We start from the raw sequence: 21827 nt of genomic DNA, 5'->3' as shown, positions 1-21827 counted from the left end.
CCCCCTGCATCCACGGCAACCCTCCTCTCCAAATTTTGGCCCCCTCTCTCTCCCCCTTCCTCCCACCCCTCCCTCCCTCTCCCTCTCTCTCCTCTCTTCCACACCCTCTCCCTATTTTCGATACGCTCCAAAACGGCGCGGTACAAATCCATATTGTATCGAACCGATCACTGGATGGTACAACCCCTGGTGCCAATTTGGCGAACCTTGAGATAGAGAAAATGTGGGAAAATCATTATCTAGAATCACTTCACATCATTGCCCATGATTTTGCCACCCTGCACATTGTTTCTTTCTCCACTACTCATTGTCATAGCAATTATGCTTCTGTAAAAAATAGTAGTGAGGAAGGGAAACTAATAGCAATTATGCTTCTGTAAAAAATATTCAAATGGGATAAACGTAGCTTTGGATGGGAATGTTTTAGGAGTCAAAATGCCTATTTGTATCCGTGGTCCACATAGAAAGACTTGTTTACAGCCTTTTCTTGTACTTCTTGGGTGACAACCCTAATCACTTGGTGAATGGAAACACAAACTTCCCAAAAAGAAAAAAGAAAAAAGAAGAAAAGAAAACTAGTAACAGCTACAAGCAAGCAATGAAAGGATCACATATGAGCTATCCTTCTTGTGCAAAAACTTTGTTAAATAAAATTAATAAAACAAGAAAAATTTCACACAAACTTCAAGATTCAAAAGAAAAGTTACAAGAGTTGTTCTATCACTCCACTATTGCCTCCAAAGTCCAAACAAGCAGTATTTTCTGGAAAGATTTATAGTTTAACAACATCTTATTTATTTTTGATCTATTATTATGAAAATTAATTTTTTGTAAGAAATTTTTTTTCATTTATCTCTTTTATTTCCCTTCTACTAAATTAGACACTCGAATATGCATCCAAATTTATCTCGTGTCCACAATAGTGACAGTTTGATGAAGATCCAGAATAGATCATGTATAACCATAACCATGACTATCAGCCCTTATGGAAATTATCTGGAATCAGCTATCTGATAACTCATCTGCCAACAATACTAATTAAAATCTACCTTTGATGCTGCTACAAACGTTTTCACATCTGTCTCACAATATCCATCCATTATACATTAGGTCTTCACCTTGTCTAGCCAAATTCTTCAACAAATATTAGAGCACTAATCTTTAGCGGAGGCTCCTCAAGTCTTCATTGACATGCCCATACCATCTAAATAGATTCTACATCACTTTGTCCTTTAATTGGTGTAACTGCTAAAACTTCACTAGTAATAATAATTCCTTAGTCTACCCTTCCTAGTTTTACCACATCCATCTCAGCATTCTCATTTTTATTGCATTCAACTTATTTTACTTGCCTAACATTTTGAGTTGCTACGAAAAAAATCAGCTGATCATTACTAGTTACAACGGTTTGTTCTTAATCAAGTCTTTTATTTTCCCTTTGTACTTCCTCATGCATATGATAAACTAAACCACGAGCACTTGTGAATCACATGCTTCTCAGTTACATTTATATGATTCCTGCTGATCTTAAGCCACAATTTAAGTCATTCATTTAACATTTTGCATTCTAAGTAAAAAGAATGGGATACCACACAAGATTAAATGTCATGGAGTGTAAAAAATTAAACTTGAAAAAGGCATGATAGAAGTATAAACAAATGATCCACAATTCCACATTCTAATATACTTGGTTCAACAGAACAATCTCAATCTACTAAGGAAGCTTACCTCCACAGGCCACCCATCAACAACAAATACATCCAAAGAATAACCATCTGTTGAAGAAAAAACATGTGCTTCACGGATGTTTAACCCAACATCAGAGAGCAAAGCAGATAGCTAGGGAAAATTATCACATAGTTAGAACCTTCATACCCCATGCAGAAAAAAGGAACTAATAAACAAATTCTAATAGGGAGAATTCTATCAAATCCATGTATAAGAATATTTGGTTGAATCAAAATATAAATAATATCGTCTTGTATGGATTGAAAACCTCATAGTTATTTCAACGTGGTGGTGGAATTTGACAAATAAGAATTTTACATTCTTCAAAAAATAACCATGTCAAATATACATATCTAGAAGCAAAGTTTTGTAATGAATTCTTTGATTATACATATCTAGAAAGTAAATTAGGGGAGACAGGCCATTTTACTAAAGTCATGAAGTCGACTAGTCTATTTGGTTACCAGGCATAACCAATTTGGCATTACACCATCAAATGACCAACTGATATTTGGCTGTTTCATAAAGGTCAATTATGCAGGCTAAAAAGCCAGCAAACAGGTTGCACCAGCAAACTTAACCAGGTATAGGCCATTTTAAACTGCATTATGATTCATTGGATTGCCATATTTGAGTATTAGAGCATTTATTTTAAGATAAAATGTGCATTTCTCTTTCCATGTAACATCCAAAGAGATGAAAAAGAGAAATGAAAGATGGAGACAAAATAAAGACAGACGATGAAAGGAATGTGTATGCGTTCACTATGCTTTTTTTTTAATAAATAATGAGTTATAAAACAACTATAATGATTACAAAGCATAAGAATTGCCACCTTGATAATGCCAGACTTACAAGTTGGTAGGTGCAGCTCGGAAAAAAAAACATTTTTTATGATTCCCTCTCCCCCCTTCTAATTTTCACTTTTAAACTTTTTATTTTTTTCTCATCTTTTCTTGTTCTTATTGTAATTTAAATTAACGTCTTTAATTGTCATTATGCTCAAAACCACATGTATTAAGCAGTATGCCAACAGCCAACTGATGTTAATAAAGTATCATGATTCAGCCATGATTGATATTGCAACTTTGACCACTAGTTGGACCCTTGATTTAAGCACTAACCTTTATAATGTGACTAAAAAGTCAATGCAGATTTGAATATTAACAAACTTATTTGCGGATATTACTATATCCCTATCTATATCTACCTTTTCAAGTAGAAGACTTGAAAGACACTTGTTTGTTTCCACATGAAGGCACTAAGCCATCATCACAACACTTCAGGATTTTAATCTTTACCAACCATAGATTACCATTCTTTGTTCAACAAATTTTCAGATGGGTTATTAAGGCTTTTCCAGTCATCTTGTTACTGACTCGAATCCATATTAATCAAACCACAGGACAATTACAAAATGTTGTTATGAATGACAGCCATTTTTAAGAGTCTCCAAACCAAGAATTTGATCCTACAGAAAAAAGCCTTGGATCCCATCTCCAATGTCTTAGGCCAAGCTTAAAAGCCTTCAAGGCCACAGAAACAAGTGCAATAGAACAACCATTAGAAATATATTTTCCTGTCTTGGTGTAGTTGCAAAGTGGTAAATTTATGTAGTTTATATGAATTCAATGCTAGGTTATGGTGAGATTTTGGAGACAGGAATTAACAACTACTATTCTTGCTAGAGGTTAGAGGTGGCTTATGATTGTTTAACAGAAGAGTGTTGGGCTCTCTTTAGGCATTGATTGTATTGGTGGGCCTGACCATGACAAAACAGAAAGTGAGATCTGCTCTGCTATTTTAACCATGACTAGGAGTATTAAAGTGGTGGGTCTTTTTAAGATTCTATTTGGACATGGAGTTGTGCACTGTGTATTATATTCTCAATTTGGTTTTGGCTTCACTATATCTCACAGTCATGATACAAACTTCAAGATCTAGCGACCATGATTTCTCCACAAAGCTGGGAACTAAAGCAATGAGAGAAAGAAAGCAGTTCTTGCGAGAGAGAGAGAGAGAGAGAGCTCTGTGGTGCGCAAAAAATAAAGCAGTTTTGTGCAAAAGAGAGCAAGATAATGACTTCAGCAATGAGAATTGAGAGGGCTAATGGTTACATGAAGCAAAGTGTTTTCCTCATAAGGTCTAGTAGGTTCTTGCTTGTATCTACAATATTTGGCAAGGGGAAGGGTTTCTTCCAAGGGAGTGGAACAAGGTTCGTCATCTTGGAACTGGACCTCATCCCAGTACCATCCTATTACAGTGTCGGTATGAGGTACAGTATGAGAAAGTTCAGCATACCAAGTGTCGGTACTGGTACGGAATGGTTCATACGGTATAATACGGTACCGAACAGCATGGCAAACCCTGGAGTGGAGACTTAGTCCAAGTAGTAAAACATTGTAAGGGTTATTTGTATTACTTGCTTTCTAGTGATTCTCTTGGCATCTTTTGGATTGTGGGAGTAGCCTAATTTTTGAACCACGTAAACATCCTATTGTGTATTGTATTTATCTTTTATTTTCTTTGCTTACATTATTTTTTTCTTTTTGTGTTTTGCACTATTCTTATCAGATCCTAGGGGTTAGTTCCATAACAAATTGGTAACATAGCTAAAGGGTGATTGTTGCAAACAAAAATGAAGTCCTTATTCACAGTGGAGAAGTTCTAGGGTATTGAAAACTTAAGCTTGTGAAAGCAAATGATAAAAAATGTGTTGTTACACCAAGGTTTGTACAAGACAAAGTCAGGGAACAAACTCAAGGTAGTGACTGACGACTAGAGAGAGGTTGAAATGAAGGCAATGGGAACTACTCAAAGTTGTCTTACAGATGAAGGATGTTCAACATGATTGATAACGACTCATCTTCAATGCTGTTGGGAAAATTTGAGAACTTATATATGCAGAACCCTTTGAGAACAAGTTATTTCTCAAGCAGCAGCTGGATGCATTGAAGATGAAAGAAGGTGTGAATTTATTGGAGCACATGAATACTTCAATAACTAAAAATCAGTTGCTGAGTGTGAATGAGAAGGTGATCTCCTCCTTCATATGAGCACATTTGACTACATTTCTTTATGGGAGGGGTACAATCACATTTGAGGCAAGCAAAGCGGCCCTGTTATCTAATGAGACCAGCAAGAAGTTAGCACTTACTAAGTCTTGGAATGTGTGACTTGTGACAAAGGCTGAGGGGCATAAACCATCATGTAACTTGACTTGTTAACTTAGTATTTAATGAGTCTCATGATATGTGATTTGTAGTGAAGGATAAGGCACATAAGCCACCAAGTAAGGTGAATCGTTACTATTGCAAGAAAGAAGGCAATATCAAGAAAAGATGATTTTGAAAAGGAAAAGGTTATCAAGAAGAAAAAGAGCTACAAGAAATTTATGGGCGAATTAAGGCTCACAATCTCAGCATGGGACCCCGTACTGGTACCATGCTGACATAATGTCGGTATGCCCAGTACTGGGTCAGTTCGACGTGCCAAGACTCGGTACACCCTCCTGTATCAAGTACCGATTTGACAACGGTAGTAGTATAGTGCCTAGTATAAGGTGGTATGTACCAGTACTGTAAACATTAGGGAGAAACTTCGATTTAAGCCAACAATGCTTCAAAGGAATGACTGATATGGAAGTTCTTGTAGTTTCATCAAATAAGCATCTTCTTGACTCGGCCAGTGTGTTCCACATGTCCACATAGGAGTGGTTCGAGACCTACAAGCCCCTTGATGATGGTAAGAATATGATGAGGAAAAATAAGCATATGTAGTTGTTGGCATAGGGAGCACCAAGCTAACGTTGTTCAATAGTCTAAACCAAGGTTAGTCATCTCGATAACGGACCCCATACCTATACTATCCTATTACAATATCGATACGCGGTACAGTACAGTAAGGTTCAGCATACCGAAAGTTGATACACTATGGTACCACGTACCGGTTTGGTACCGGTATGGTACTACGTACCGGTTTGATACCGGTATGGTACCACAAACCGATTTGGTACCAGTATGGTAAGGTACGCTCGATATAGTACGGTACCAACTGGAACAGTAAACCTTCGTCTAAATACTAATAGATGTCAAGATGTTCTAGAGCTGTAAAGGAATTCGATTTCGCTAGTAAATTGGATTCCAAGGATTGTAGGTGGAAGAGAGCAGGTGCAATTATGAAGGTCACAAGGGTTCTAAAATAGTGAGCATGGTACGCCATACCATATCGTACCGATACACAGTACAGGAGAGCATACCAACACTCGATACGCCGAACCGACCCCCATATCAAGCATACCAACATAGTGACAGGGTGGCACCGGTATGGGGTCTGGTACCAAGACGACGTAACTTGGTAGTGAGAGAACGCAAAAGGTTAGAAATATTTTCAAGTTGAAAGAAAGCATTGTTCAAGCAAAAATGAGCAATAACTGACCTTCTAAGAAAGGAGGAGCATCATCTTCTAAAGGAAAAGATGCTCATGGGACATAGTCAAGTTAAAATTGTGAATGTAAAGAGCATTTGGCTTAACTTGTAACAAATGGAGGTTCGTAGAATTTTGACGAGATTGTATATGCAAGCAGGTTTAGCTACAAGCAGGCTCAAGAAAAAGTGAGTTCTTTGAGGCAATGAAGGTAGGAAGTGCAGCAGCTTTTTTTGGACAGCATTGGTGGAGAGTTCCAATTCATAAAAGCCCCTTGAGAAGGGTGTGTTCAAAGATGACCGAGAAGATCGAAAATTCCCACGATGACTTGTGAGAAAAACAAGCATGGAGATTGTCAGAAATATATTTGTTTTGTCATGCTTTAGCGGTAAAGCGATAAATAAATGAAGGAATTCGGTGCTTGGTCAGAATAAGACTTTGTTTGCAGACTAAGGAGTCACTACTCTTATTCTTGATAGAAATCAAATGGTCATTTAGAATTGTTTGTTGGAGGGAAAGTGAGAGCAGCTATCCTACTTTGTTTACAGACAAAGGAAATACTACTCTTATTCTTGATAGAAATCAAATGGCCATTCAATGTTGGCCTATCTTTAGGCATTGATTATAATGGTGGATCCGACCATGAAAAAGAGGGAAAATGAGAGCAGCTATCTTATTCTAACCATGACTGAAACTTTATCGTGAGTATTACAAGACTCTTAGCTGGGGGTGGAGTTTTTACGCCATATATTTTAGTCTCAATTGGGTTTTAGCATTATTGTCTCAATTTTGACTGCTAGTAATCTTGTGGTTATGGTATAAATTGATATAACAACCATGATTTCTCCACAAAGTAAGCTAGAATTATTTAATGGACCCTCAATATAGGGTTTTTGGAAAGAGGGAAAGCAAGTGATTTTTGGAAGAGAGATCTCTGATGGGGCTTCGACAATGAGAAGAGCTTCGACAACTTGAAGCAAAGTATCTCTCATGAGGCTCTAATAGGTGATCTCTTGTATTGGGTTTGCGATATTTGACAAGAGTAAGGGTCTCTCCCTATGGAGTATGGATTTCCTTCATATGGTATATTATTAGGGGGTTTTTTGCATCCTTGCTTTCTAATGGATTTCTCTCTTGGCATCTTCGGATCATGGACATAGTGCAATTTTGGGTGAACCATGTAAAAATCCTGGTGTTTGCTGTGTTTATTTCTTCAATTGCATTATATTTTTTTTCTTATCATGTTTTTCACTATTCATATAAGATCGTAGAGACTAGTTCCATAGCAGCAACAACATGGTTGAGTTACTACAATAATGCTAGAGTAGCGGAAACTGCATTTCTGGCATAGCAGGCCTTTACTGATTCGTTCTATTCCATTAAATTATGTTAGGAAATGACTTATGAGGCTTGAAAAATTCTGTATTGCTTTTCATGCACTAATACCAAATGTCTAACTAATCTTATGTTGGAGATGACTGGTTATGCTGCCACTAAGTCAATCCAAAAGCATGTCCAACAAAAAACCTATAACTATTATGCAAGGTTTTGAAAACCAGTGGGATGACAGGGCGTCTCACCATCCCAAGTGTCCGAACATAGCACTATCCCAAGAACCAGAACAAGGCACTATCCTATGTGTCGAGACGGGGCACTATCCCAAGCGTCATGGTAGGTGAGTTGGGAAAAGGGCCGAAATGGAACAGGAGGACATCCACCATCCTGAGTGCCAGGATGTGGGGAGTCCAGGATGGTGGGAGTCCCATTCCATTGAAAAACCTAGACAATCATGTCCCATGGTATTTAAGGCCTTGCTATTACGTCATATGCATTATGAAAATCAAGGCTGTGGAGTAGCCCTAGATAGTTGAAATAAACATGAGATTTTAGTCAAGAACGTTATTGACTTCTTATAGTAAGGAAGGAATTCTCTTTATTACTAATTGACCACAGTTCTTTTTATTGCAGAGGTTGGGACAATGAAATGTTTTTGACAAGAACCCATCAGACTTACTAGCCTGAACTCACAAAAGGCAAGGATGAAGGACCCATTTCTTTTTCGCGACCAGAACAAAATGGGTGGCATTGGACCATCTAGTAACATTCACTTCTATGTAAATCTCAGTGGAAAAAATAATTCTCTTAAATCTTAACAGATTCCAAAATCTTTGCTAGGGAGAAACTCAATACTTTCCTACCCTTACCTGTCAATGAGTGTCAAAATCTTCCCAAAGTTTGGGCAGGCAAGGAAGTTTAAATACACAAGTATTATGTTATTGACAAGGCTCTCTTCTTTTTAAGGTTTGATAATCTAGATATATATGGTAGATCTCAATGGTCTTCAGGAACATAGCATGCACAGGCAGGAAAGAGGCCATTCTAATTGAAGCTGGAGTGACTTTTTCCGTCATGGTGCATGCATGTTGTGGTGGTTTCAAGTAGATTCCAAGTCTATCATTTGAATTGCATCAAACCTTAGATGAAACTAACATTTCCTTAAGGTACATACTGTTTCATACTTCTAACAGAATTTCACTCCAGGCAAGAACCTATTTCCAATTTATATGGAAATATAGCAAGGAGAAATATATGTGGCAGAATTAAAAAGATAGGGTGAAAACATCGAGTGCAGAAACATACTATTACAGCCCAAACAAGCATATAAATTTGCTTAATTAAAAAGTTTTTGAGGGAGATATATAGTAAAGGTTCAAGTTCCAGAATGACATTGGCAAATGTAAAGTGAAACTTCATCATGTAAATCATAAGCAAAAAAATGATATTTGCATAACATTCAGCTATCATGGAGTTCCCAATCTGATTATAGACTTATAATTATTAAGACCACATGGCATGATTGTCTAATAGCTGTAATCAACACATGTTCTCCATCTCACCAATTAATGTTGGACCAGATGATTTGTGCCCATCATACTAGAGGTATGTTAAGTGATCCCAAATTTCTTGTCTAGTATAAGTTATTTTGTGCCCATCATACTAGAGGTATGATGGGCATGATTGGACCAGATGATTTGTGCTCATCGTTAAGATCATAATTTATAGAGTAAACTCAATAAATTATGTCTTCAAGTATATTTGGTTGTTTGTATAATGGTTTTGGGCTACAAACACAGGAAGGCCCTTTCTTTTTCTTGTTCCATTTCCTTTGTATTCAGGGGGGAAAGTAATTGTACCTCATCTAGAAAGCCAACCTAACAGCTGAAGTTACTGAACTATGAAACAGAATAGTTGAATGCAGATTTTAATGTTCTTCCTACCTGACTAAGGAGTTTGGGCTTGTCAATAGAAGAAAATATTATCTCATGAATTGGGACATGTCTAACATTTTGCCTGCACATAACAAATAATTTTGATAAGTACAACTACAAAATCTTTCAAGTATGTTAACAAGCATAATCATGGTCAGTGGAACCGTCCCGAACCACCCGATTCGGAGCGTCCCGAGCCGTATCGGTAGTGGACCGGGACAGTTCCGGCAATGAAAACGAAACCGGCGACGAAGGGGGAGAAGGAGAAGGAAAAAGAGAAAAAGAGAGAGAGAGAGAGAGAGAGCAGGGGAGGAAGGGAGAGGGAGAGGAAGGAAAAGAGAGAAAGGTAGAGGCCGCCCGGCGGAGGCTGGGGAGTTGCCGCGTGTGGAGCCCCTCCGCCACCTTCTCGCGGCGGCTCCCCGGCCCTCCGTTGCTCTCCGCCGGCCTCCCTCAGCCTCCCCTTCTCTTTCTTTTTCTCTATCCCGTTCTCCCTCTTCCCCACCTCTTCTACTGTGTCGATACAGGCCCGGCACGGCACAATGCAGGCCCGTACCAACCCGTGCCACCAGACAACAGGTCCGGAGACCGGTACTGGCACAGCAGACACTAAGCATAATTATTGCATCCATTTCAAAGCCAATATACTATAAAAATTATCTTGATCAGCATAAAGCTCCACAAATACATTCCAAAGGAACATGACAATTACTTATAGTAGAAAAAATATCAGCTTACATTGACAAATTATAGTATAACATTTTTTTCCAACTAAAACTTAAATTCAGAGGGAGGAGGGAGGGGGTAACTGCATTGTTCATGTTGCTTTAGACCAAATCATGTGCCCAACCATAACATGTAACCAAGAAACAGTATTGGTCTGCAATAAATTCCCAACCACTTCCCATAATATCCATTCTGTTATATTGATTCATAAACAGAGGAGCTGAAGATTGTGGTCTAGAGTTGTAAAACTGTTTCTCACTAGCCAGCCTATTTTGTTTTACTTTTCCTCCTGTATTCACTTTTCCAGGTATACACGATTGAACAAAGACCACGGAATTGTACATATGCATCTATTTGAGATGAACTCCCAAGTTGACTTGTCTCCTCTTTAATCATTTTCTTTTGCAATAAACATATAGTTAGAGAACACTTCCAGGATGATCATTTTTTCTCTTTAAAATACTAACTCTGTTGTATCTCAAAAAATTATACAATCATAATTATAGACATATAATAAAGGATCGATCCAAATGCAAAATAACTGGAGCATCAAGAAGACTTGAAGAATTGAACAACTCAATTAGATCACTTTCTGTATATGAAGTTCTTTTAGATATATGGAATTTATTGCCAGTACATAACATTAAAAGAGGCCATGGAACATAAACAAAAATTGAACAAGATATAGATGGATATCTAGATATGGTCATCATGTGGTTTGAAATAGTTGAGCATGAAAATCGCGTAAGTTTTGAAGCAAATATTAACCTTGCAGAAAGAACCTCCGTCGGATATCTTTCTTCAACATCTTCAGCATTCTTTCTCACATTCAAATTCAAGTCTTCCAGCTTTGAGCAAGGTTCAAAGTCAATCCCACAATCCCTGTTTCTACTCAATGAATTACCATCAATAATCATCAAGAGGCAGTATACTAATGTATAAGCAAGTCAATTCAAGCAAAGCAAGATTTCAGAAAGAACATATACAAATCTGCAATAAAAACAGTAGCATCTTCAGAACTGTATCATTTGCAGCCTAAAGATGAAATTGTTGCAAATTGTAGTAGGAAAATGAGATACTTGAGAGGTGGAATACCTCAAATTTAGTGGCAGATCTCCATCTTCATGATTATCACATCCTTTTGAAGAGGTACCAACTCTTGTTGTTTGTTGCAGATCATCATTCCCATCCACTTTGGTCTGAATATACTACCCAGTATGACACAAATTGGGAAATTATCTTGAAAGGCATTGCTTGGGGGCACCATCAGATTAAAAAAATGAAAGGGCCAAAATCCCAAACACATGGTAGAGAATGTGCATGCAACATTCATTTCTAGTGATATTAATAAATAATAATCATAATGCTCTTCCCATGACTGAATGTCATACATATATGTGTACCATGTTTGTCTTTCTGATGCATGTCTATATTTGTGTGTGTATAAACACACATTCTTGCACCCAAGTTGATGACAACAAATTAAAATGCTGTCTTAGAAAAACAGTTGATGAACCCAAGAAATCTGAACATGTGTCATGAGCTGCACATAGCATAGGCCAGGTTACTAAGTGAAAAATGGCCCACCATCAATTAGGCATAATTATCATTGTTTGAGTCAGATCACTAGTCAGATACCAAACCCAGGCTGAACTTCCCTTGCTCACAGGTTTTCAGCAAAAGCCCCAATCTTGCTCCGAAATTTGTTTTGACAAATAGGAAGTGAAAGAACAGTAAATTCCACCAAACCAAATACAAAGAACAGAACATCATCCATGCTTCCTTGTTCATGATGTATGACATTTCATTTATTATTAGTAAACAAGTGATAGCTCAAGCAATTATATTTGTTGCATCAATTCTAGTATACTGAACAATGTGAGGTGATAGATCAGAATGTTTTCAGTGAACTTATGATGGGATAAAGGAAGTGATGACACACTATTGAACGGTCATGTGCTTGGTGGTTGCTAACAAGGTGAAAGGATCAAAAAAAAAAAAAAACAAGAAGAAGACTGTTGAGAAGCAAGGATTTTTCTGTTATTTTATTATGTATTTCTTACCCAATAAAATGTTGAGATTTAGAACAGTAAATGTTACATCTTTTCAGGTAATGGACCATAAGAATTGAACCAAATAGAATGTAGGACTAAATGGCTTAGCATATCAAAAAGCGGCCAGAGAAGTCCTTTCAGGTTCAAAAATGGGGATATTGAGATATGTGTATGTGTGTGTGCGTGTGCGTAAAATTCTTTGGTGGAATGATCAGGTGCATGAGAAAATCCAGGTAAGGAAGGTTCACTTTAAACAATGCAAAGAACAGTAGATATCGATTTAAGGTGAAGAAAGATGTTAAAATTTAGTTAAGCTAAATATTGAGCATATAATAATAATATGGTTGGTTAGCTCAAAGGAAGGTAATAATGAAACTTACAATTTGCCGGAATGAGGGAGGTGAAATCTAAAGGTACTTAGCAAGTTAGATGCATTAAAAGTGAGGAGAATAGGATCTCCGTGAAATATGAGGAACTTACATGGAAAGGTTATTTTCAATGAGGATACCAAAGTCTGGAAGAGGTACAATTATGAAGTTATCAATTTTCTATTCATTCAATTCATAGTAGATGTTAAACTACCTTGGCCACCTACCTTATTTAATAAAATTTTGAAAATCAAAACAAAAAGTCAGATGATTGGAGGACAAGTATCACCTACCATATAAAAATATCTACATAACTACTTCAATTATAATTATACTAAACTCATGAGCCACTATGAAGTCATGGGAAAGAGTGATAGAAGAAAGATTTTTAGGAAACATGACAAGAATGGCATAGAATCAATTTGGTTTTTAGCATTTTCTTACTTAGGTTACGATGAGAAGAAGCCAGCGATACAAGCTATCTTCTTACTTAGGTCATTGATAGAAAATATAGTAAAAAATGAAAAACTCTATATATGGTCTTCATTGACTTGGAGAAAACTTATTGTAGGGCAACAAGAAAGATAATATGGTAGGCCTTAAGAAGGAAATCTCTGCTTCGACAGTACATTGAAAATGTCGAGGACATCTATCTCAGAGTAATAACGAATGTTGGGAGTTGTTACTGGCATGACGAGTATATCCCCAGACATTGTGTCTTCCATCAAGGATCACTAGTAAGCTTAAGTCATTTTACATTTATCCTAGATGGACTCTTTGCTATGATGCTGATTGATAAGGAATGAGGGAGATTAGGCTCTAAAATGCGTTTATTGAAGAAAGCCTTCAAGGGTAAGGGCTTAAAATCAGCACAATGCAGCATAATCCTATCAATGTGACTAAATTTCACAGGCAAAAATTTAGGTAATTTTAACTTAGGAAATTTTTTATTATATTTTTTTCTTTTCTTTTAAAAATTAGGGTAAGCTTTTTAAGAGACTTCAAGACTTCAAGTGGATAATTTGACGTCGCTGAGGACAACAACTTAAGTCCTAGTGAGGAAAAAAATGAATAAGTGAGAGGATGATTTAGATGGATATACTCTTAGTCAAGCTAAGAATAGGCTTCTGACTCTTTCTAGGCAGAAAGGAGCGTGAATACTTATTCAAAGAAAGAAGGGAATCTAACCAAGGAAGGAAAAGGAAATGAAGGAAGAAGAAAGAGAAAGGAAATAAGAAGGAAAACAAGAGGAAGGAAAAGACAGGAAAGGTTGAACAAGTAACAGACAGAAAATGGGGGATAAAATTGCAGTATTTTGCTGCAGAATGAGCTTTCCATCTACCTTAAGTTCAATTTCCTTATCCTTTTCTTTCTACTTTGAGATGGCAAGCCCAACCTCAAAAGGATTTATAAAAAAAAAGGCTGGAAACTTTTATATATTGATCTAGTTTAAATTGAGAATGCTTTGTCATATTGGATATCAAATGGTATGGCATTCCGTAATTTTGTCATGTTGGATATATGTTATTCTAATTTTCTAGCTTTCCCCTGCTCTCCCTTGCATGATGGACTATATAGTATTTGTACTGTAGTATCCACCCAAAATTCTGCCCATTATATCTCAGATATATCTCTCTACGAAATTTTAGTACGCATTTTTGACCGCTGATTCAAAGATACACAATTATTTTGCTATGCTGTAGGCTTTCTTATTTTTCCTTCTCTTTTTCTTCTGTTTTGTAAGTTGATGGATTTCCATTATCCAAAACTCTGTTTGGCTTCTCCTAATATCAAGATAGTAGTCCCTTCAATGATAAGTCTAACATTAAGCCGTTTGTAGAATCCTTCCTCATCAAATACCAACTACCAAATAATTACACTATGTAAGTGCCTACAACATATTTCAAATTCTTCCTTCAGTCTGAGAACTGGCTACATGCTTTTCAACTTTACACATAATTCTAGATGAAATTGAATGCAACGTTATTCGGTAGAAGAAATCAGAAATGAAATTCCATAGCAAGAAGATCCTCCAAAGCTGAATAATTATCTAAAATGATATCTCAAAAACCAATATGCAGTATAAGTTCAAATATAAAAAGCAAAATATGAACTAAAATAAAATTACTTCAAAGTTTTACATAACTAGCTAAGCAAAAACTTTGTTGAAGATCAGCAAAAAAGAATTCCTGATTCAAATCTTATTAGAAGTAGGCTTAATCTCTCTGTACCTCCATAGAACGGACATGGAAGATCGGGCGCTTTTCCGGGTCCTTGGCTTCTTCAAGAATCTTCATATGCAACAAAACATCTTCGACTCTATCCATTTTCACATCCCCTGCATAACTGAAGAATACATGAAACACATACTAATCAGTTTCTACCCAGAACAAAGAACTAAATCGCTGCATCCCACAATTCCAAATAGCTCAGAATCATTAATATGTTAACTAACCATCAATTCGAAAAACCTGCAAGAAGTCATTTTTCTTCAATAATTTCATGAATAAAATCAAATTTTCATCAAGATAGAACAACAGATCCAAGAAAAACAGATAAAAGAACCCCAAAAGAAGTACTTCAATCTAAGCCAAACAAGAAAGCTAAAAAGGCCAAGAAAAGTCAAGAATCAGAAAACTAAAACAAAATTTCTACCTAAAACAAAGAACTGAATCACTGCATCCCACAATTCCAAATAGCTCAGAATCATTCATATGTTAACCAACCATCAATTTGAAACACCCGCAAGAAGTCATTTTTCTTCAATAATTTCATGAATAAATTCAAATTTTCATCAAGATAGAACAACAGATCCAAGAAAAACAGATAAAAGAACCCCAAAAGAAGTACTTCAATCTAAGCCAAACAAAAACGCTAAAAAGGCCAAGAAAAGTCAAGAATCAGAAAACTAAAACAAAATTTCTACCTAGAACAAAGAACTGAATCACTGCATCCCACAATTCCAAATAGCTCAGAATCATTCATATGTTAACTAACCATCAATTTGAAAAACCTGCAAGAAGTCATTTTTCTTCAATAATTTCATGAATAAATTCAAATTTTCATCAAGATAGAACAACAGATCCAAGAAAAACAGATAAAAGAACCCCAAAAGAAGTACTTCAATCTAAGCCAAACAAAAACGCTAAAAAGGCCAAGAAAAATCAAGAATCAGAAAACTAAAACTAAATACCACCTAAATCTTGCTAAAATTGCTGAGAAAATCAATTTAAGCAGCGTAATTGGGGGAAACAAAAACCTTAAACTGAGAATTACGCTGTTTTTTATTCAAAGCAATAAGACCCAGTTCAATCAAGAAGCCGAGCAAACGGAAGAAAAGAAGAATCCAAGAACCGTGCGCAGATCAAGAAACAAACACAATACCTCTGGGGAAGCCGGCTTAAGTGGCTATCAAGTTGATTTAGGAGGTCGGGATTCGAGGTGGCCTCCTCGTTCCCGCTCTCGAGTAGCCTCGAGTAGATATCGTGGATGATGTCGTGGCCGACGAAGGCCCTCGCCGGCGACGAGCTCTCGCCTTCCCCTTCCTCCATCTCCGGCGACAATCGAACTAGGAGCAGCCCATCGATTCCAAGAACTCCGCGCTCAAGCCAAGCTAGGGTTTTAGAGAGAGAAGGAGAGTGGAGAAAGAGAGAGAGAGGGCGAGGGGATCTTTGACGGTTAAGAGAATCCCCTCCTGAGATAGAGGGTTAACAATTTTATATAGCTGGCGGAAGACCGCTGCGAATTAGGTGGGAAATAAAATTGCTGCTGCCAAACGGAACCGAGACAGTTGGACCTTAAGATTCGTGTTTGGCGTGCGATGCAGGCAAGGAGTTGTGCACGAGCGCCAAACTATGACGTGTGCAAAAGTTAACCCTGGAGGAGAGCAAAAGTTTTCGCCGAACGACGGAGCCGAACCGGGGCCGAGTGCAAGGTGGGTAGCCTGCGTCTGTGGAATCTTCTAGGAGGAAGGAGGGGGAACAAAAAACGTTGGGTTTGAAGTTTTCGCGAATAAAAAGGAGGGAAAGAAAAAAATTAAAATAGAGATTGGTTAAAGTGAGAGATTCGTGATTAGTGATTCGGGTGGTTCAGGTTTGGCAGCGGGAGTGAATAGAATTGGTGACGCGTGTCCACAGAACACGGTATTATAGAGACGTGGCAACCGATTAGGCGGTGAGGAAGCTGTTTTGTGTGGTTGAACCAAGCAGCAAGTGCCTGACCGCGGATCTAGGAAATGGCCTCGGGGATTGTCCGAGTTTTGGGACTTCGGAACGTCCAATGATCCAAGTATACATCAATCCTAGCCGTCAAAATTGAATGATTTTTTTTTTTTTAATGATAAGATGGGAATGATTCCTTTTTTGATTCTCTGACCGTAGATTTGCCTTTGTGTGAGGAGACACCTTCTTGGTGATATTAAAAAATATATTTAATTTGATGCTAGTTGGTATATAAGAATACTTAATGTCTAATGATAATAATAAATGTGTACTTGCATTGGTGTTGGTCCTGCAAGAGGCAAGAGTTGTGCCAATTTGTATTGTATTGTACAAGTGGCTCACACATAAGTCCAAAGGGGTATCATTTACATTGCATGAAAGGTGATAAGAGGGCTTGAAGATGGCACCTCATGCATGCCTGAAATTTTGATAGCATGATGGCTACTTTATGATAAATTAATATAAAGGCAACAATGCTAGCAAGAAGATACAATTAAATACTAGCACCAATTTGTCCAAATAGATTATGTCATTACACACTTGAAGCAGATTTTTTTTTGTTTCTTTTGGAGAAAATGGGAGGATGAGCTCCACCCAGATTCATTGAGTTAATTAAAAACATGAAAAAGGAACTAGAGATGAAGCAAAGTAAAAAGGAGATATGGTAAGAGATGGAGAGAGTGACAAAGGAAATTAATTGAGAGAAAAAAGAAGAGGGAATGCAGAACCCGAGAAAATAGTGAAAATATAGGAAAAATAGATGGCCAATAAGAAAAGGACTTTTGAAGAAACTATTTTTGTACAATTAATCAAAAAAAAAAGAACTTTTTTAGTTTTCTGCACTATCTTTCTAGAGAAAATTTTTGTTACATCTACCCAACCAAATACTCTAGCAACATGAGCAACAAGAGGATAGCAACCAAACCGTCAAGTTTTTTATAGAAACCCTTTTTTTTCTTTAATCCAACTTGATAGGCAAAATGATTTAGCAATATTAGCATCGATTTTGTTAGTAAAGTAATCTAGATGCTTCTGAACAAGGGCAACTAAAGAAACCAATGATCGATATTTTTATCTTCAAACTTGCAGACCATACATAGCAAGTATTGGCTAGTTCCTATTTCTTAGCTTTTGAACTTGCAAGCTTCCTTCTCAAAAAGCAGTTGGACACTTTAACCTTTGTTCTAATAGAACATTTCTAGACCAGGGCAGGCAACTAATTAGATTATTCCATTATAATTAAGAGTTACATAATAAAAGCTCTATATCTGCACTATTTGCAGTATACTTCATGAAGTTAGCCTTACTTCTTGAAGTTCATTAAAAGGCTAAAAGATCTCAAAATCAAATAAATCTATGATTTTATTCCTAAATTGAAAATTCCAATACTGAACATTATTGGCCTTTTTCAGTTCTTCCACCTCAGCCTCTTTTAGGATTGTTGGTTCAGAAAAGTGAGGGAAGAAAATGCTTAAAGACAAGTAAGCAAAATGCATGGACTGTGGACACACTCGAACGCAAAAAGAAAAAAAAAAAAGAAAAGAAAAACACTTGTTGACCATCTTCACATATAGCTTGCGAAATAAAGCTTCATCAACCCCAACAACACAATTAGAATTTTCAGGTGAAACCAGTTCCATTACATTTGATGTTGAATAAGCTTTCCAATAGATCTCGAATCATCCAAAATGGAGAATGAATGAGGGAGAAAAAAATAATAAGAGATGGTGGGCTGATAAATGCATCCATTAGAAAAGTTGATTCCAAAAGAGTAATCAAAACCAACTTGATAAGCACATTACGTTAATGTGAGGGGAGATATTGCAATCCTTGATTACTCCTCGATAAACAATATGGTCCAACCTGCCCAAGAACTGATAGGTGATGTGTACAAACAAGTCAGGATAGAAGTGCTGGATTTTTTTGTTCAACTTGATCTTGATGATTTCAATGATGGGTTAGCTTCCATCGAAAACTACATATCATACTAAAAGATTACTGGACTCATGTGTATGGAGTTTGTCAAAGTCAGACTAGAAGGAAGAGATTGGATTTGGTGGAAAAGCATTAAAAATTACACCAATGGTTACAGAGAGCTTATCACAACCTAGGAAGCAACTAGAATCAAACTAACCGAGAAGTATCTAGCAAGATCAAGACTAAGAAATTCTTCTAGCTTAAGATTAAGGTGTAATGTCTATAAATGGACACTGAAGAATTTAATGAACTCGCAACAAGATTTAGAATGCCGAATAATAGCAATTGCCTTGCAGATACTAATTTGTTAAGAATCAACAAGATTAAACTTATACGTCATCATTTGCTAGAATTAAAATATTTGTGAGATCTGCGTCACAATTTGTTTATCAATTAAACAAATTGTCAGAATCTCCAATATGATGGACCAATCGAGAAGGTCAGCTTTTCAAGCTACAGGGCTGTCTAATCACCCCAAAACAATCCTCATCTTATTGCCATAACAAGTCCCACCACCTCAAGGATTTCTAGCAAAGAGTTTGAACGACCTTGAATAGCACTAACCAAATCAGACATGGAGTAGGCACTAGCTAAATCAAACATGGAGTAGGTTAACTTCTTCAGGTGTAAGAACAGAGGCCACTCTGTCAGTAGATGCCTTACTCATGGTCATAACCACTGCAATCAAAAGGAGCCAATCCATGAATTATATTGGAAATATTTATGAAACATTTACTGATCATAAAATCTCTATATAACTATACAAGTTACTTGCAACAGTGAAGGAAGAAGAGAAAGAAGACTGGTATAGAAATCAGATGTTCCATAAGAATGTTTAATGTTGTCGAAGTTGCAATATTATGGAACATGACATCCAAAAAAACTAGTGGAGAAGCCAACTGAAAATGAGAAGAATCTTGGACCCTACAAAAAGTTGCATGGGTAGTCTACTGTACCATGCTTGTGAATCAAGGAAGAAGTCGTGTACCTAAACCTTTTTGAGTATAAAAGAACGTGAAGAATAAAGTGAAGGCCGCGTACAGGCTGCGGAGATCATCCATGCAGGTCCATCAGACAGATCTTTGACAGCTCGGGGCATTTGAGGCTCTACATCTACTCATGTAGTGCTACAGACGACGTTCAACACCTGAGAGCCCCCATCCCAGAGTTTTCTCAAGATCAACTTCGACGAATGTGTGTTGGATGGTGGCAGGAGGAATGGTGCGGGCTGTGTTCAAAGGCCTGGACTATAAGATGGTGGCAGTCGGTGGGTGCCAAATCTTCGACATTTCTGTCCCTAGGATGGAGCTGAGGGCAGCTTGGGTTGGTCTGTGTCATGCTCCACGCGTACTACAAGCTAACGCAATCCTGCTTGAAGGTGACTCAACTATGATGATTGGCTGGATCTAGGGTTACGTTGGTGATATGGATAGTTGTCATCTACTGATTCGGACATTTGAGGTATGGTAGGCGGAGACGTCGCCTTACGGACTAAGCATGTCTATAGAGAGACCAATAGAGTTGCGGATTGGTGGCTTCAATTATGGCGAATCACTTTGGGAGAGTTCTCTGAACAGATAAAAAGGAGCTGCCTGGAGTGCTCCGAGACTTGTTACTTTCTGACTTTTTTAGATGTATTCACGCTAGATTGGTATGAGTCATCCATTGTAGTACCAAAAAAAAAAAATAAAGCTAGCACACATATAGATGTCAGGATCTGCAATTTTTTTCTTGATGCCTGCCCTTGAAGGTCATGCTACAAATAGCTTAGCAATCCGTGAAAGTAGTAAATCCCCAGGTTCATCATGCATGGGTTGTTGGTTGTGGTGAAGGAAAAAGGGTGACTAGATTCCCTTTTTTATTTTTTGTAAATTTCTATCAGATGCATATAAAATTTTAAGTTTTTTCTGGAATGCGGCCTCACCTTTCATAAACTAATTGCATATAGAAATATCTCTTTTATATATTCTTAGATTAAAAAGACCTCCCTTATCTTAAAATTTTCTTGATGAGACCTGAAAATCATATTACATCTAGATTAACAACATATTTATTGTTTCTTTCCTCATTTCTCCTCTCAGTCGTCCATTCAGAGCTTTATTTAGTAAGCTAGTTGTGTTTTGCAACATCATTGCCATCGAATTGAAAAAAATCCTTGCAACCACCATTGTGAGAATTAAGATCTTAAGTCTATCCCAAATCTGGTGATAAGTTCACTAATTAGGGTAGTTCTAAAAAGTAGGGTGATAGAAGGAGTGATAAATATTTCATTACAAATATGAAAAATTAATTTGAGAGATCTTATTGCATAACCTATCTATTAAAAGAGAGCTTAAATATACAAATACGTAAAAACGGTCATTTTTATGAAGTTGCAATTGGCTACACCCGAGTGGATTTTCACTCAAAACCGATCAAGCCCACATTGGACAATAGAGATTCCAAATCGATGATCCGAGCTATCAGATCTGATTGGCTATCTCTAAGCTGTTTGCACACAAAAAATCATATAATATGGAAACCCTTAACCTATGCATCAAATAATCAAAAAAATATTTATAATTTATTGTTATTTAATCTATCCAATTTTTTTTACTACTTGATTTTGATATATAAGCAAGTTAGAGACAGTAGATCACATGCAATAGCTTAGATCCCTATTAGACCTGATCAGATCTGAGTGGAGATCCACTCAAGTGTAGCCAAGTCTGATTTTCTTTTATAGATATACACAATTAATCTTGAATGAATGGTGTTACATGAGAAAAAGAAAAAAAATTTGTAGTCCATTATAATTTGAATATTTTGGGCACTTCAATTGAACAATAACAACATCATCGACTTTTCTTTTGCAAAAAGGGCAACAACATTGCTGAAGCTTTGCATGATGTGTAACAGAAAATATTACAAACAGCCTAATAGTTTCAACAAACTCTAGCATGTAATGTGGTGGAGCCCAGGCAGAAATGGCTCACACGTTTGATATTGGACTAAATGTTTTGTTTTGTCATGCCAAGTGCATGTCCATCATCTCCATCGGAGCAGGCTTCCTTTATTTCTCTA

General features: G+C 37.0%; 1 protein-coding gene across 11 annotated transcripts in view; it reads right to left on the bottom strand.

Moving 5' to 3' along the window:
• The window catches only part of LOC103704336 (serine/threonine-protein kinase STY17-like), a 45537-nt gene extending 29249 nt beyond the window's left edge, over positions 1-16288 (bottom strand). For 2 of the 11 annotated variants that reach the window (XR_015975029.2, XR_015975030.2), the window contains exons 1-6: positions 15952-16270; positions 14799-14913; positions 11241-11353; positions 10914-11033; positions 9432-9504; positions 1729-1839 (exon numbers count right to left, since the gene is read on the bottom strand). Coding sequence is in view for 9 of the 11 variants with exons in the window: in XM_039131711.3 (XP_038987639.1) it covers positions 1729-1839; positions 9432-9504; positions 10914-11033; positions 11241-11353; positions 14799-14913; positions 15952-16118 (699 nt within the window). In the remaining 2 variants the exon portion in view is untranslated. Of the gene's footprint in view, positions 1-1728; positions 1840-9431; positions 9505-10913; positions 11034-11240; positions 11354-14798; positions 14914-15951 lie in introns of all 11 variants that reach the window. The other 9 variants (XM_039131705.3, XM_088715106.2, XM_039131711.3 and 6 more) reach the window with 8 other exon arrangements.
• Positions 16289-21827: the final 5539 nt, after the last annotated feature.

This window comes from Phoenix dactylifera, chromosome 2 (assembly GCF_051530095.1).
Source record: "Phoenix dactylifera cultivar Ajwa chromosome 2, Ajwa_hap1_PhDact_Kaust_v1.1, whole genome shotgun sequence".
Taxonomy (NCBI): Eukaryota; Viridiplantae; Streptophyta; class Magnoliopsida; order Arecales; family Arecaceae; genus Phoenix; species Phoenix dactylifera.
This window is presented reverse-complemented; position numbering and strand designations above follow the sequence as displayed.